The 14608-nt window shown below is 38.1% G+C and overlaps 1 protein-coding gene across 3 annotated transcripts in view; it reads right to left on the bottom strand.

Moving 5' to 3' along the window:
- LOC122817133 (bactericidal permeability-increasing protein-like) overlaps positions 1-14608 on the bottom strand; it is a 388416-nt gene that overhangs the window by 81428 nt on the left and 292380 nt on the right. For all 3 annotated transcript variants that reach the window (XM_044090325.1, XM_044090327.1, XM_044090326.1), the window contains one exon: positions 9515-9578. In XM_044090325.1, coding sequence (XP_043946260.1) covers positions 9515-9578 — 64 coding nt within the window. The remainder of the gene's footprint in view (positions 1-9514; positions 9579-14608) is intronic.

Below are 14608 nucleotides of genomic sequence, written 5' to 3'. Positions count from 1 at the left end.
AGGGTTTGACATAGCTTTGTATGTTAGGCAGAGATCGCCTCTGAGTAGGCGATATGTGACGGAGTAAAGCTGGAGTTTTTTTGAGACGGTCTGCATAGGGCATTTGTTTGAGGCCAGTAATCCTCTTTGTGAGGTATTTCTGTGGCCTTTACAGTTGGTGCAGATGTCTTGTGAGGTACATACCAAAAGGGGCATTGTACTCTATAATGGGTCTGATGAGTGACGAGTAGATGGGAATAATTACCTCTTTTTTCCTGGATGAGAAGCCTTTTGTGATGAGGTGTGCCACGTAGAAGGATTTCCTGACTACTGTGGCAATGTGTTTATTGAAGGAGAGGCTGCTGTCTATCTGTGTCCCAAGGTCTCTTATCACACTTTTGGTGTTAAGTAGACTGCCACCAATGTGGTAGCTCATGGATACAGAGTTTTTACCAAAGGGGATGACAATGCACTTTTTCGCATTGTGCTTGAGGCCATGGCGCTGACACCAGGCATCTGTCTCCATAAGGCCCTTCTGTAGGATGTCCACATCATTTGGGTACTCAACTATGGCTCCTAGTTTGCAGTCATCCGCAAACTTCATTAGCCAAAGGCCATCTGTGCTAGCCTGTACTAAAGAAAAGTAGATGCCAAACAGGAGAGGATCCAGGACTGATCCTTGTGGTACTCCACTTGTCACTGGTCTGGAGTCAGATTTTGAGTCTGCTACTTTCACAGTGTGGGTTCTGTCAGTGAGCCATTTGGCTACCCATCTTGTAACATAGGGATTTATACCTAGTTTCATGAGTTTATTTATAATTTCAGAGTGGAGGATGGTGTCAAAAGCCTTGGCGAGATCTAGATAGGCTGTGTGAACCCTTGTCTATGGCTTTGGTAACTGCTTCAAAGAAGTCAATCAGGTTTAGGAAACATGATCTGCCTTTTACAAACCCGAACTGGGTGGGGTCCAGAGTTTGAGGGCTACCAATGTCTTTGTTTATAAGTTCCATGATGATACATTCCATGGCCTTGCAGAGCAGGCTCGTTAGGCTAATGGGGCGGTAGTTCCCGGGGTCCGTGGTGGCTACCCCTTTGTGGAGTGAGTGACACCCCTAGCAACCCCTCATTTCATGGGGTTTTACCTGTAAAATGGTGTATGACACCACTTACAGGCTATCCACTAAGGTGAAGCAAAGGTTGCTTATCCAGGCATGTGGCACTGAAGGGTCTATATAGAACTACAACGAGGTACTGAATGGTCTATATAGAACTACAATGTGGCACTGAAGGGTCTATATAGAACTACAACGAGGTACTGAATGGTCTATATAGAACTACAACGAGGTACTGAATGGTCTATATAGAACTACAATGTGGCACTGAAGGGTCTATATAGAACTACAACGAGGTACTGAATGGTCTATATAGAACTACAACGAGGTACTGAAGGGTCTATATAGAACTACAACGAGGTACTGAATGGTCTATATAGAACTACAACAAGGCACTGAAGGGTCTATATAGAACTACAACGAGGTACTGAATGGTCTATATAGAACTACAACGAGGTACTGAAGGGTCTATATAGAACTACAACGAGGTACTGAATGGTCTATATAGAACTACAATTAGGTACTGAATGGTCTATATAGAACTACAACGAGGTACTGAATGGTCTATATAGAACTACAACGAGGCACTGAAGGGTCTATATAGAACTACAACGAGGTACTGAATGGTCTATATAGAACTACAACGAGGTACTGAATGGTCTATATAGAACTACAACGAGGCACTGAATGGTCTATATAGAACTACAACGAGGTACTGAATGGTCTATATAGAACTACAATGAGGCACTGAAGGGTCTATATAGAACTACAACGAGGTACTGAATGGTCTATATAGAACTACAACGAGGTATCTCTTCATTTTTTTTTATTTTGGCTAAACATGTATACAGCGATGATTCTACACATTAATTTAAATTTAGAATTTTACAAGTAATTAATCAGAACTCTAAGGGTGCTGACCTTGTGAATAAAACTGAGTTAAGTAAATACAAATGGATTAATTTTTTTCTAGCAGACCATCTTCCAGGTTTAATTTCTGCTGTCGGTATCAAACCTTTTAAAACAAAGACATGAAATGATTTGAGCTTTTAAATGCTTATTTTTTATTGTATTTTTATATTTATATATATATTTGCATTTATATAGCTCCATTTCATTCATTACATGTTTAAGAGACAGGGCACTGTAATTCAGTTTATTTAAGTAATTGATTATGTGAGCAGATTGGTTGAAATGTTTTTTAAAAATGAAGTGATTTATGCTGTTGATTTTATGCATTGAGGAAGAGTTCTACTGAAAAGCTTTGTGTGTTTTACTTGACCGTTAAAACGTTGCGGTGAATACCTGGAGTTTTCTGCTTTTGCTGTCATTTATTTATTTTGCACACTTTCTAGGAGAGGATCTTTTCTGAGTAGGTAGATGACAAAAATAATAAAACGGATATGATTGTTATGAGCTGCACTGGAAATACCTTTGTCTCTTATATACTTGAAAAAACAAAAAATTAATTTCTTATTTAAAAAAAAAAGTCCTGTCCTCCAAAGCAGCTAGCAGCATGACTTTTGTTGAGTTTTGATCCATCCTTATAGGTTCATGGGTGTTTACTAGGCTAATGACCACAAGGACCTTTTTAAGCCAAGCCATGCATCCCAAATCTCTGACACGTTCTGATACCCTTGATAAGTGTAAGCATGGGCCTGTGAGATGAAACATTTACAAACGGGGGCCTGGAAGATGAACCATTTACAGGTTACCTGTGTCCATTCGAGACATAAGTGCCAAATCAGGAATGAATTTCCTGTTCACTATCCAATTGTCCAAGTTACACATGAATTGGGTTAGGGAGGAGCTCTGCTTCAGATGGATGGGGATCCTGTTCCAGAGAAAGGGTAGTCACTGGGATATATACCTGTCACTCCATTAGGTCCTATTTATATCACAGGCGAGGTTTAAGTCTTTAGAATGAATAGTTCTGGTGCAGTTTGTTTTACGGATAAGCAGGAGGTCCATCAGAGTAGGGTCTGACAATGCCTTGTATGCCAGGCATAGATCTCCCCTCAACAGCCTGGAGGAGACAGAATACAGGGATAGGGCCTTGAGGTGGTCTGTACAGGACATGTTACTTATGCCCTGCATTCTTTAGTGAAGAACCTCTGTGGATGCTCCGGTTGTTGCATATGCCTGGTTAGGTACATACCAAAGGAGGCATTGTACTCAATGACAGGTCTGATGAATGTCAAATACAGTGAAGCAATGACTTTATTGGACCTAGATGCCATACCTTTGTTTATAGGTTGTGCAACATAGAATGATTTCTTTAGTACTGTAGACACATGATAGTCAAAGGCTAGATTACTGTCTATCTGTGTCCCCAGGTTTCTGATTACTGGGTCAGGTCTTAGGGTTGTGTTGTCAATATAATAGTTACCAGGAGTGAATGACTTCCCAAAGGATACTATTATGCATTTCTTGGCATTTAGTTTTAGTCTATGGCTCTGACACCAGTTGTTTGTCTGTGTCAGCTCTTCCCGGGGAACATTTGTGTCAGTGTGGGATTCAATGCCAGCTCCTAATTTGCAATTATCTGCAAATTTAGTTAGCCAGAGACCACTGACATTGGCCTTGACTTCGGAGAAGTAAATGCCAAAAGGGAGCAGTCCCAGGACTGATCCCTGAGGGACTCTGCTTGTGACTGGTCTCCTTGTAGAGGTGGCTTTCCCAATTCTAACTTCCTGGGTCCTGCCTGTGACAGTTGACTATCCACTGGGTGACATAAAGGCTTGTATTTAACCTCTTGAGTTTATTAATACCTGAGTGGGGTATTGTGTCAAATGCCTTGGCCAGGTCAAGATGGGCAGTGTGAACCGTTTTAACCTCATCCATTGCTTTGTTAACCTTCTCAAAGAAGTCCACCTGGTAGAGTAGGCATAACCTGACCCTGATGAAACCAAAATGGGTTGGGTCCAGTGTTTGGAGGTTTACTACGTCATTATTGATCATTTCCATGATGATTCTTTCCATGGTTTTGCATAAAAGACTAGTCAGACCTATGGGTCTGTAGTTTCCAGGGTCTGTAGATGGCCCACCTTTGTGCAGAGGGATGACTGCTGCCCTTCTTCATTCATCAGGTATGAAACCTGTTTGGAGACTACAGTTATATAGTAATTCCAAAGGCCCTGACATGTCATGTTTCATGCTATTTAGAAAGCATCCTGGGATATTGTCTGGTCCCACTGATGCAATGTTCTTGGTCTTAGAGAGGGCATTAAGGATCTGTTCCTTAGTGATAGTAGAGGAAGTTATATTTGATATTTCCTGAGGGAAGGTTCAGGGGAAGAGACGGTTAAAGCTGGAGCTGAATTTGTCAGCCAATAGGTTAGCTATATCTTCTGGCTCAGTATAGGTGGCTCCATTTAAAATGAGCTCTGCATACAATTGTGCATTGCCTTTGAGGCTGCGGACATAGCTAAATAATGCTTTGTGGTTGTCTTTGGCCTGGGAGGCCAAATTTACCTCAAATTTGGTGTTGGTAGACTTTATTTGTCCTCTGAGTTGTTTGTTTAGTTTGATGAGAGTGCTTTTATCCTGTTTTGTCCTGCACCTCCTAATTTTTGCCATGATTTTCTTCCTTCTGTTATACAGCCTATTGATTTTGTGATTCCACCATGGTGGCTTGTTTTTTGAGTTAATTCTGTACTTCTTCCTGGAGGGTAAACCTGCCCCTATGCAGCTATTACCATGCTTATATAGTGTTTCTGTAAACAGTTCTGCATAGGCAGCAGTGTTCTCAGGGTTTATGGGGGCTTGACATTTTGCTAGGTTATCACTTAATAGCAGAAAATTAGCCTTAGAGTAGTTCCTGAATATTCCAGGGTTAGCTAGGATTCCAGGTTTTATTATTGCTTCACAGGAGACCATTTTGTGGTCTGACCTTACCAGAGAAGACATTACACTAGGAGGGGTGCAGACCTTTCCCATATTAGTGAGGACCAGATCCAGTATGGTTACACCTCTGGTTAGTGTATTGACAATCTAGTCCAGGGAGTTTATGATTACAAAAATCCAGGAATCTCTGTGCCTGTACATTTGGTGTCGTAAAGGATTCCCAGTTAATAGCGGGGTAATTAAAGTCACCCATGAATATGGTATTGGGTTGGATGGTTAATGTTTCCAATAAGTTTAAATACATGGCATGAGTTTCCTGGGTCGAACAGGGGGGACCTATAGCTTGCAAGTAAGTGATATGGGATTTTGTCTATGGTGATTAGAACATGGAAAAGCTCAAGTGCATTGTCCTGTTTGACCAGCCTTGAGGTATATTTATTTTTTATGCAAATATATAGTATATCAGCTGTTAAAAATGCTGTTTTAAGTAGTAGGTTACAGTGACAATGTATGATCTGGTCACCTATGCATTAACACTCCCTGGCTGTTAATATATCCTTAATGGGTTTCCATAGCCTTTAAAATAGTTGTATTTATTTATCTTTGTTTATTAAGTAAGATATAATTGAAAATTGCTCTGAGTTTCACTGGTGGGTAGTTAGGTAACAATTTTACACTTCCCAACTACTGCAGGTTACTTGCACTTTCACTTGGTACTACAATAATAACATTTGGTTTTGTATAATTTAATGTCAGCCTGGTGTTTGTAGACTAGTCAGTGATCCCTATACTAGTTTGTGCTTTGGTTAAATCAGTTTAGGTAGAAATGCACATTGCATAGCTGAACCAGCTGCAGCCATTATCTAGTAAGAAGACAAGAGATCGCTTTTGTCTCCATTTGTTAAAAGTCAGTCATTCAGAACCTTCCTAATATGTGTAGAAAAGGGGCTCTACAGGCTGTTTCCTTAGGCAAAGCTATCCTCAGGCTGTTTCCTTAGGCAAAGCTATCCTCAGCTTTTAACTTTGTATTCCTGTAACATACAATGCTACATATTTTTCCAACTATGCACCTTTATCCATAAAACGTAGAGGAAATCAGAAAATTATTATGCATTATTTTATGTGCCAGACAAATCATGAAGTAATCAAGAGTAATATGTTGCTAACATACATAAAATCTAAATGGCAACTCACAAAGTGTGTCTGCAGATTTGTACAACTTTCACATTGCTAGTTCCAAGCAGTGAATCACAGTTACATATGGCTACACTATGCATGAATACATAGTTTCACCTGCTCATATGACTACAGTATGCATGGATACGTAGTTTCACATCTGCTCATATGGCTACATTATGCATGAATATATAGTTTTATTGCATGAGTATATGTTCCATACTGTACCCTATAACTTAATGGGGCACACTTCAGCACTGATATGTGCATCTAAGATGCACTTTTTGCTAGAATTATCATTCTTTTTTATATAGTGCACAAGCCAGGTATAACCTAGCCTATTCACAGGACTAAGAATCAAACACAAGGCTCATGTAGAATCAGATGATAATTCAACTAGATAAAACATGTAGTTGCAGAGTAGTGGCAAAATCAATTTACATAAATTTTGTTAAACAAAGTTAAGTGCTTTCATACATGTGATTATTCATACTTCATCAGAACTAAGTAGCGATATTTGCAACTTCCTTTTAAAGTATTAATAAATGTTACATGATTCCTGGAAAGGAGTTTTAACAGGCAATGCTAAGAATAGCATTTTAAATCACATTTTAAATATAATTTTAAATAAAATGTGTACTATGTAAATACAGTAGCATGTTTTTTTAAACAAATATAATAACCTACTACAAAAACCTTTTGTTCCCAAAATCCTGAGCTACTAGAATGCTTGCTACTCTGCGACTACATGTTCTGTCTAGTTGGACTACCAGCTGAAGTTACATGAGCCTTGTGTTTGAGTCTTGGTTTTGAGTTTGGGCTGCACTGATTTCCGCTCTGTCTTCTGGCCATAATCTGCGGTGGTGGTGCTGCGGTAGCGGTCGCCTCACAGTAAGACGCTGACCGGTTCAACTCTCAGTTAGAGCGTCTTCTGCATGGAGACATGCGTGAATGGGCGTACCTTCGGTGAAGGTTGTGTGTTAGGGCTGGCAACTCAGCACGTAAAAATCAACTGCCAATCATTAGCGGACCGGAGTTCCGCTGTGGCGACCCCTAACCGGGAAAAGCCGAAAGACACAACAACTTCTGGCCATTAGTATTTACAGGACTAGTTGTGACATCCTATCTTGCTCTATACAATGTAAAATTGCACAAGCTATCCCTGCAATGCAGTAAGCATGTCTGCTGGACAAGTTATAGTTGCCTACACTGCTCTGAATAATTTAATGGAGCTCAGCGAAACCCTGCTCTCTGTCTAACACAGTTACTGCAGACAATGTCTGAATACACTGTAGTGTCATACTTAGTGTGGCACTAATGAGCGCTGCTGCTGTGTCATACTTAGTGTGGCACTAATGAGCTCTGCTGTGTCATACTTAGTGTGGCACTAATGGGTTCTGCTGTGTCATACTTACTGTAGCACTAATGGGCTCTGCTGTGTCATACTTAGTATGGCACTAATGGGCTCTGCTGTGTCATACTTAGTGTGGCACTAATGGGCTCTGCTGTGTCATACTTAGTGTGGCACTAATGGGCTCTGCTGTGTCATACTTAGTGTGGCACTAATGAGCTCTGCTGTGTCATACTTAGTATGGCACTAATGGGCTCTGCTGTGTCATACTTAGTGTGGCACTAATGAGCTCTGCTGTGTCATACTTAGTATGGCACTAATGGGCTCTGCTGTGTCATACTTAGTGTGGCACTAATGAGCTCTGCTGTTTTCCTGGCATATCACATAAACTGCAATTATAAACATTGTGCTATATGACCTAGGGCTGTAAATGATAGCTCTGCGAACACCATGCTGTGCATTAATTTGTGCTGTATGGCACTCTGTGTGTATGCTTCCTGGTATGCACACAGTTCAGAAGCATTCTTGGCCACGGAGGTTATTCGTGGGAGGGTGGCCTAATGGTTAAGGTGTTTGCCTTACAAACACAAGGTGCAGGGTTTGAGTCTCACAAGGGATAATTGGCTAGGCTTACAATGACTCACAAGAGCAGTTAGCCTAGTACTAACCTATGAACCTATGTGGCTTCTGCATCACATATCTGTGGTTTCAGTGCCTCGGTCTGTTGTAGTTCAGCCCACTGTGCACAGTTGACTTTGTGGATTCGGCCCATTTGTTGGTGAAAAACTTGTTGAAAGATTAGTGTCATGCAATAAGTGATCTTCTATGAAGAAAGTCATTCTAAGGGACCCTTATCATAAGTCTGAGACCTGCTGTTGTTGAGTCCTGAGACTACAAAAAAAAACAAAAAACAAAAAAACTGTGATAAAAAACATCATGAATAGCGCAACTTACAGTTCTACCTCTAAGGATTATGACAGGAGGGTTCCCACACATAGCCTCTTAACATATATATATATATATATATATATATATATATATATATATACATAGAGAGAGCTATATATTTTTATATCTACATGTATCTATCTATCTATGGATCTGCTGAAAATAATCAACAGACCCAAATGTCGACTTCAGTAGCATAAGCATCAATACATTGTATGTTTGTACCAAGTACTGACCAAAATTAAAATCAACAAAAAACATAATTTTTTTTGTAAGTCTCCTGCTAACTCCATCACTGAACAATATTTGGGTAAGAGCATATTCTCCAACTCTGGTAATGTAGCGATCTTACACAGTTTAATCCGACAAAGGGGACTTCTCCAAGGACGTTCAAACTTTGACTTTGTATTAATTTCTTTGTTTAGATTTGTATTTTATCAGTTCTGAGGATTGCACTTATGGTCTTCACACTTTCAGCATGCACCCCATTTTCACAGAGGCCACCATAGTAAGACTTAACCCCATTTCCTCTGAAACCAACAAAGTATTTTTTTTAACAGATGTTGCGATGCAGTTGCAATCAGCATCACAGTATAAAAAGAAAAACACTTCTACAATATATATATTTATAGTTATATACTATAGTGTGCGTGTGTGTGTGTATATATATATATATATATATATATATATATCTATAGGTCTACTTTTCTTTGTCGAACATCATTATTTCAAAAAAGAAAAGTACGAACCCAATTACACGAAAGTGCACTTAAATGAAAGTGTACTTTCGCAAATACCAGTTCATCGAACCGGTAATAAAAACAAAAAAAGAAAGAGTACAAATGCATTTTTGCAGGGGGTAAACCCCCTGCACCCCTGCTACTTTAAATATACTAACTCTGAGATCGCACTACAGTGGGGAAACAGGTATATTCCCTTATCCCCACTGTAGCGTGCTTCGGTGCTGCAGTGTTTCCTGTTTTGTTTTTATTACCGGTTCGGTGAAGCAGTATTCATGAAAATGCACTTTTCAAAAGTTTTTGAGGCATGTGGCAACAATTAGGGGAAAACATGGTACCAGTCCCACTGTAGGTTCACTCACCATTTATTTGTGGCAGTACAACCAGTTTCAGAGCAAGGTTGACCAGCGTCTGAAGTTTGGAAACCTGAAAAATGTATGAAATACAAAGTCAGTGGGATAGTCTGTTACATTTCCATTTAACTCTTTCGAACTGCTAACAATTTACTTGATTAGTAATTTTACTTTGACATTTCTAGTCAACCAGGGCAATTATTTTAAATCTTAAATGCAATTTTTTTATTAGGTTTTCATATGAAGAAGAACTGATTTAATAATTCAAATAGCACACCCTTTCTTGTATAAAGCAATTTTTTTACATAATAAAATATCTGATGTCACACTTCACACCCAAATCCCAAATTAATACGTGGACAGGAAATATTAAGCCTTCTCATCAGTTGCTCCTGCCTTATTGTCCAGTTTACAGGTTGTGAAAGACTAGAGGTCAAAGCAGTTCTGAACTAAGTACAGGCTTTGCATTTCTAAATGACAATATTATAGAATTACTTACAGCTTCTTTACCAAAACAGATTCCAAAAATGAAAAAAAAAAAATTAAAACACTGTATCTTGAATGGAACACTATTAAATGTTGAAAGATAATTCTGTCACTAATAAAATAACTCTAAAATCAATCTTTATATAGTTCAAGTTCCCCATCCTCACCACTGTATTATTCTTAGTCCAAGGTCAAATATCTGTTTTCAGATGAACCCAAGTATTCCGCTAAGCTCCAAGGCAGGTAGAAAGGGGATCTGCATCATGTAGCAGAAGGGGGGGGGGTGCAGGCTTGCCCACTATACACACTCAATTACATGGCTCCCTATTGAAATGTTGGCACTCAAGATGCCAAGTGCTAACATGCCTAAAAGAGACTGAAAATACAGGAAAGTGAATTTCAAAAATCGCTCTTCTCCTTTAAACTTCTTTTGCAGGGGGTCAAGTCCCCGCTGCATTCCCCATTTGTGTGTGTGTGGGGGGGAAAGCCCCCCACACCCATAAACTTTATGTATATATATATATATATATATATATATATATATATATATATATATATATATATATATATATATATATATATATATATATATATAGTTCCCTATCAGAAGCCTGAAACACTATAAGCTTGAAAATCAAAATCCTGAAACCAAAAGCCTGAAAATTCAAAATCCCGAAAACCCAAAATCCTGAAACTCAAAATCCTGAAAACACAAATAATGCTAATATGTCACTATAAAGACACTAATATCTATCAACTGACCCTGACCCTAACCCTAACCCTAAGGTCCGTCAATATCGCACACTCACCTGACCCGCGCCCTAACCCTAACTCACTTAAACCGCCCCTAACCCCAATAATTGTCACTATTGCATACATGCCTAACCTGCGCCCTAACCCTAACTCACTTAAACCGCCCCTAACCCTAACATAAAACCAACCGCACACTTACCTGAACCTAACGCATGACCTAACACCACAGGGCTAACAATAGCAAAGCCACAATGACGTCAGTATGTCCATTTTGTGTTTTCAGGATTTTGAGTTTCAGGATTTTGGGTTTTCGGGATTTTGAATTTTCAGGCTTTTTGTTTCAGGATTTTGATTTTCAAGCTTATAGTGTTTCAGGCTTCTGATAGGGAACTATATATATATATATATATATATATATATATATATATATATATATATATATATATATATATTCAGATACTCATCCTACAGATTGTTAAGAGATGACCTGTGTCTGGCATGAAAGGCATTATCCTACTCAATACTAATGGATTTACTGCACAACAGCAAATGAAATGGCATCAGAAATACTCAGTCTAGGGATCTAAACCTCTTCTGCAACATCAACAGAACAGTCTGGAGGGACAGGTATATCTCACAGAGGATACTGCTGCTCTAGAACAGACTCACCACACACATAAAGCAAAGTTCATCCCTGTCCATATTCAAAAGTAACTTAGATCTATGGATTGTAAACAGAAAATTTACCCCAGGACTACTCCCTGTTCTACTAATGGACATAGGCACCTCCTAGATACTTTACCATTGCATGGGTCTCCCCCAAAATTATTTATGGTATAATCCCAGTTATTTTCATTAGGGGTAATATATAATTATGGACAATGGGATGAGTAAGGCCAGACTATAACCAAATGAGAAAATTGGCTAGGCTTAAAATGGCCTGCAAGGGCAGCTAGCCTAGTACTTACCTATAAACCTATGAACTGTGCATTCAGGCTGAAATGCTAGAATTGGAAACACTTGTGTTCTGAATCATAGCTTCCACAAATGTGGGGGCATTTATAAAAATCCATATGTGGGAAGTAGGTAGTTAATTGATATGGATGCCTAAAGCAACTTGCCACTAAATGCATTGTGAATTTCTTAAGTCAGACTACCCAGTATTTATTTATTTATTTATTTATTTTACATTTTTTTACATTTGTTGACACCTGATATATGTCCATTTTCAGTGGAGGCCGGGAGGAAAACTCCAAACGAAAGCCAAGACAATCACAGCAAACACCAATATAGTCAGCAATATATATAATACATAATAACACATTGAGTGATATACATGCAAGCAGCAGGCATACTAAGTACAGGAAATAAAAATTACATAAACAAAGTTTAGTAGATATTTGCTATACAGATTCTAACAATAATTTTTTTTTTTTTTTTTTTTTTTTACATATGGAATACCCTATATATATATATATATATATATATATATATATATATATAGGAGTACCCTATGGAATACTGTGTACAGTATCCAGATATGCCTTGGCTACTCAAAAACATCCCTACATTGAGTTATGATTAGTATGAGTCATCACTCCAGTAAAGATTATTTGAAAAATATTGCCCATTATCTAGCTGGTTTACATGCAACTATGTTTCCTTACCACAAGATATAAAACAGTGGAATCTCAGTTCTGTACAGTTTCACATGCAGAGTACTGCTGCACAGAGGAGTGGCAGACACTGAGGAGGTATGGCTGGAGGTGTTACTGGTCCTGCCCCACACCACGAGCTACCAATGAAAGTCCCCATGCTGCTGAGTGACGGAGGGTTGTTGGCTGAGTGCTGAGACCACAACCCCCTTAGTTGTCCATCCAAAATACTGTTATGACATGCAGCCAGTCTAGTAACTTTGCAGGCAGTCAGATTGTCAGTCAGGTGGACATAAAATATACTATAGAAGGATGCCGTTTTGCTTCCTATAGTGTACCACATTTTACAGTATAAACAGGGATACATGTCACGTACCAGTTAATACTTACTATGTGCCATTTCATAGTTTCATAGTTTCTTACTTGGTTATTGAACCTGAAAGATCTTTAGAAGCCTAGCCATACATTCCCATGAAGTCTTTTTTAATTTAAATATAAATAACCCATAGCAGGCAGAACATTTACATATTACTCCTTTCCATAAGGGACAATGGTACAACTCCAGGGATAATTCAGGCAATCTTGGGGAGGTTCTGGGAAACTTGGAGACTTAAACCCAGGGAAAATACTCTTCATGAAGGGGTACTTATGAATCGTGAGTTTTTTCTTTCATTGATTAATGTTTGAGACTTATATTATTGGGCTAAGATCACCAAGTTTCATCTCTTTTCTTATACTCTGTATATACCACCTGCAAGGACACAGAATTCAGGGTGTAACAAAGTTTTCTCTTACCCCAAAGGTTGCATGAACTTTGACTTAGTACAATAAGAAATACAGAAAAAAACAAACTTTATAATGTTTGTTGATTGTCGTTTCAGTGTTTTTTTTTAATTAAGTAGCCTTCAATGAACTGCATGAATCATAGTCACTTTACACCAAAATAGGCCATACATTTGCCAAAGGATAACGCTGATTTACAGCATGCAGCATTTGGTTTGTTTGAGTTGAACTTAACATATTTCATATAGGATCATAAGAATTCTCTATTATTTTCAAACTATTGGCAAGAAAAAAAACAATCTCTGACAGATGAAAATAAGAGACTGGCCATTGATAATACGATAAAACTCATTCCTTTTAAGAAGCTGCTATATACACAAATTATGATAAATAACAATGTATACTATACCCCATCAAAACTAAATAAGTTCAATTCCAACTTCTCGCCTATATGTCCTCACTGCCCAAACCAAACTGCAGATATTCTCCATGTCATATGGAAATGTAACAAGGTACACAACCTATGGTGCTCTTTAAGAACTAGGTTAGAGAAGATGGGATATGAAAAATCAACCATGTCATGAGAGACAGCTATACTGCACATTAACACAACTCGACTTCCAAAAATTAAAAAAACATGTCCTTATCACGATGTGTGCCCTTATTAAATTATTATATCAATTATTATATATTAAATTTTATATCACTAAAAATTGGAATGTCACATCTCCAATTACATGGGAAGGCTTTAGCAACCTTACTATTAAATATATCTCATCTCACAAACTAGTTTATACAAAAACAAAAAAGAAACACTATTGTCATAAAATTTTGGGGTTACTTACTAGATGTAATTCTTAACAAAGAAAGACAGTCTGTACACTGACATGATAAGTCAAATTTATATTATGCAATAACTGCATTATAACTAGTTTTTAGTTTTTTTTTTGTTTTTCTTCTCTTCTTTCCCTTTTTCCTCTTTATATATCTAATTGTATTCCCTAATTATATTAAGTATAATAAGGGGGATAATTTCTATATTTATCTTCTTTACAAAATATGTCCCTTATATTATCCCTCACTTTCTTAAGTAATGTTAAAAACCTTTTATATTCCATTTGATGATGTAGTGACTTCTATTGTATATAGTGTATATATATTTCTTGTGTTATTAGTTTTTTGAATGTTTTCTTTTTGTATGCACTGTTTGTTTTGTGTGTTTGATTGGATGTATTGCTGTTAATATCTGAAAATTCAAATAAAGAGATTTTGGGGAAAAAAAAGGATCATAGGATAATAGATGTTACTAGGCTAATGGCCGTAGAGCCTAGCCAAGATCTGCCCTTGTTTCCATGATCAGCAACTATTACCCCTGTCCAAGAGAGACACAGGTGGAACCCCCTGGGGTGAATTTATGGTTACCCCC

This window comes from Protopterus annectens, chromosome 12.part0 (genome assembly GCF_019279795.1).
Source record: "Protopterus annectens isolate FY-2018-M chromosome 12.part0, PAN1.0, whole genome shotgun sequence".
In the NCBI taxonomy this organism is placed as follows: Eukaryota; Metazoa; Chordata; order Ceratodontiformes; family Protopteridae; genus Protopterus; species Protopterus annectens.
Note: the sequence above shows the minus strand (reverse complement) of the source record. Positions and strands in the feature narration are given on the sequence as shown.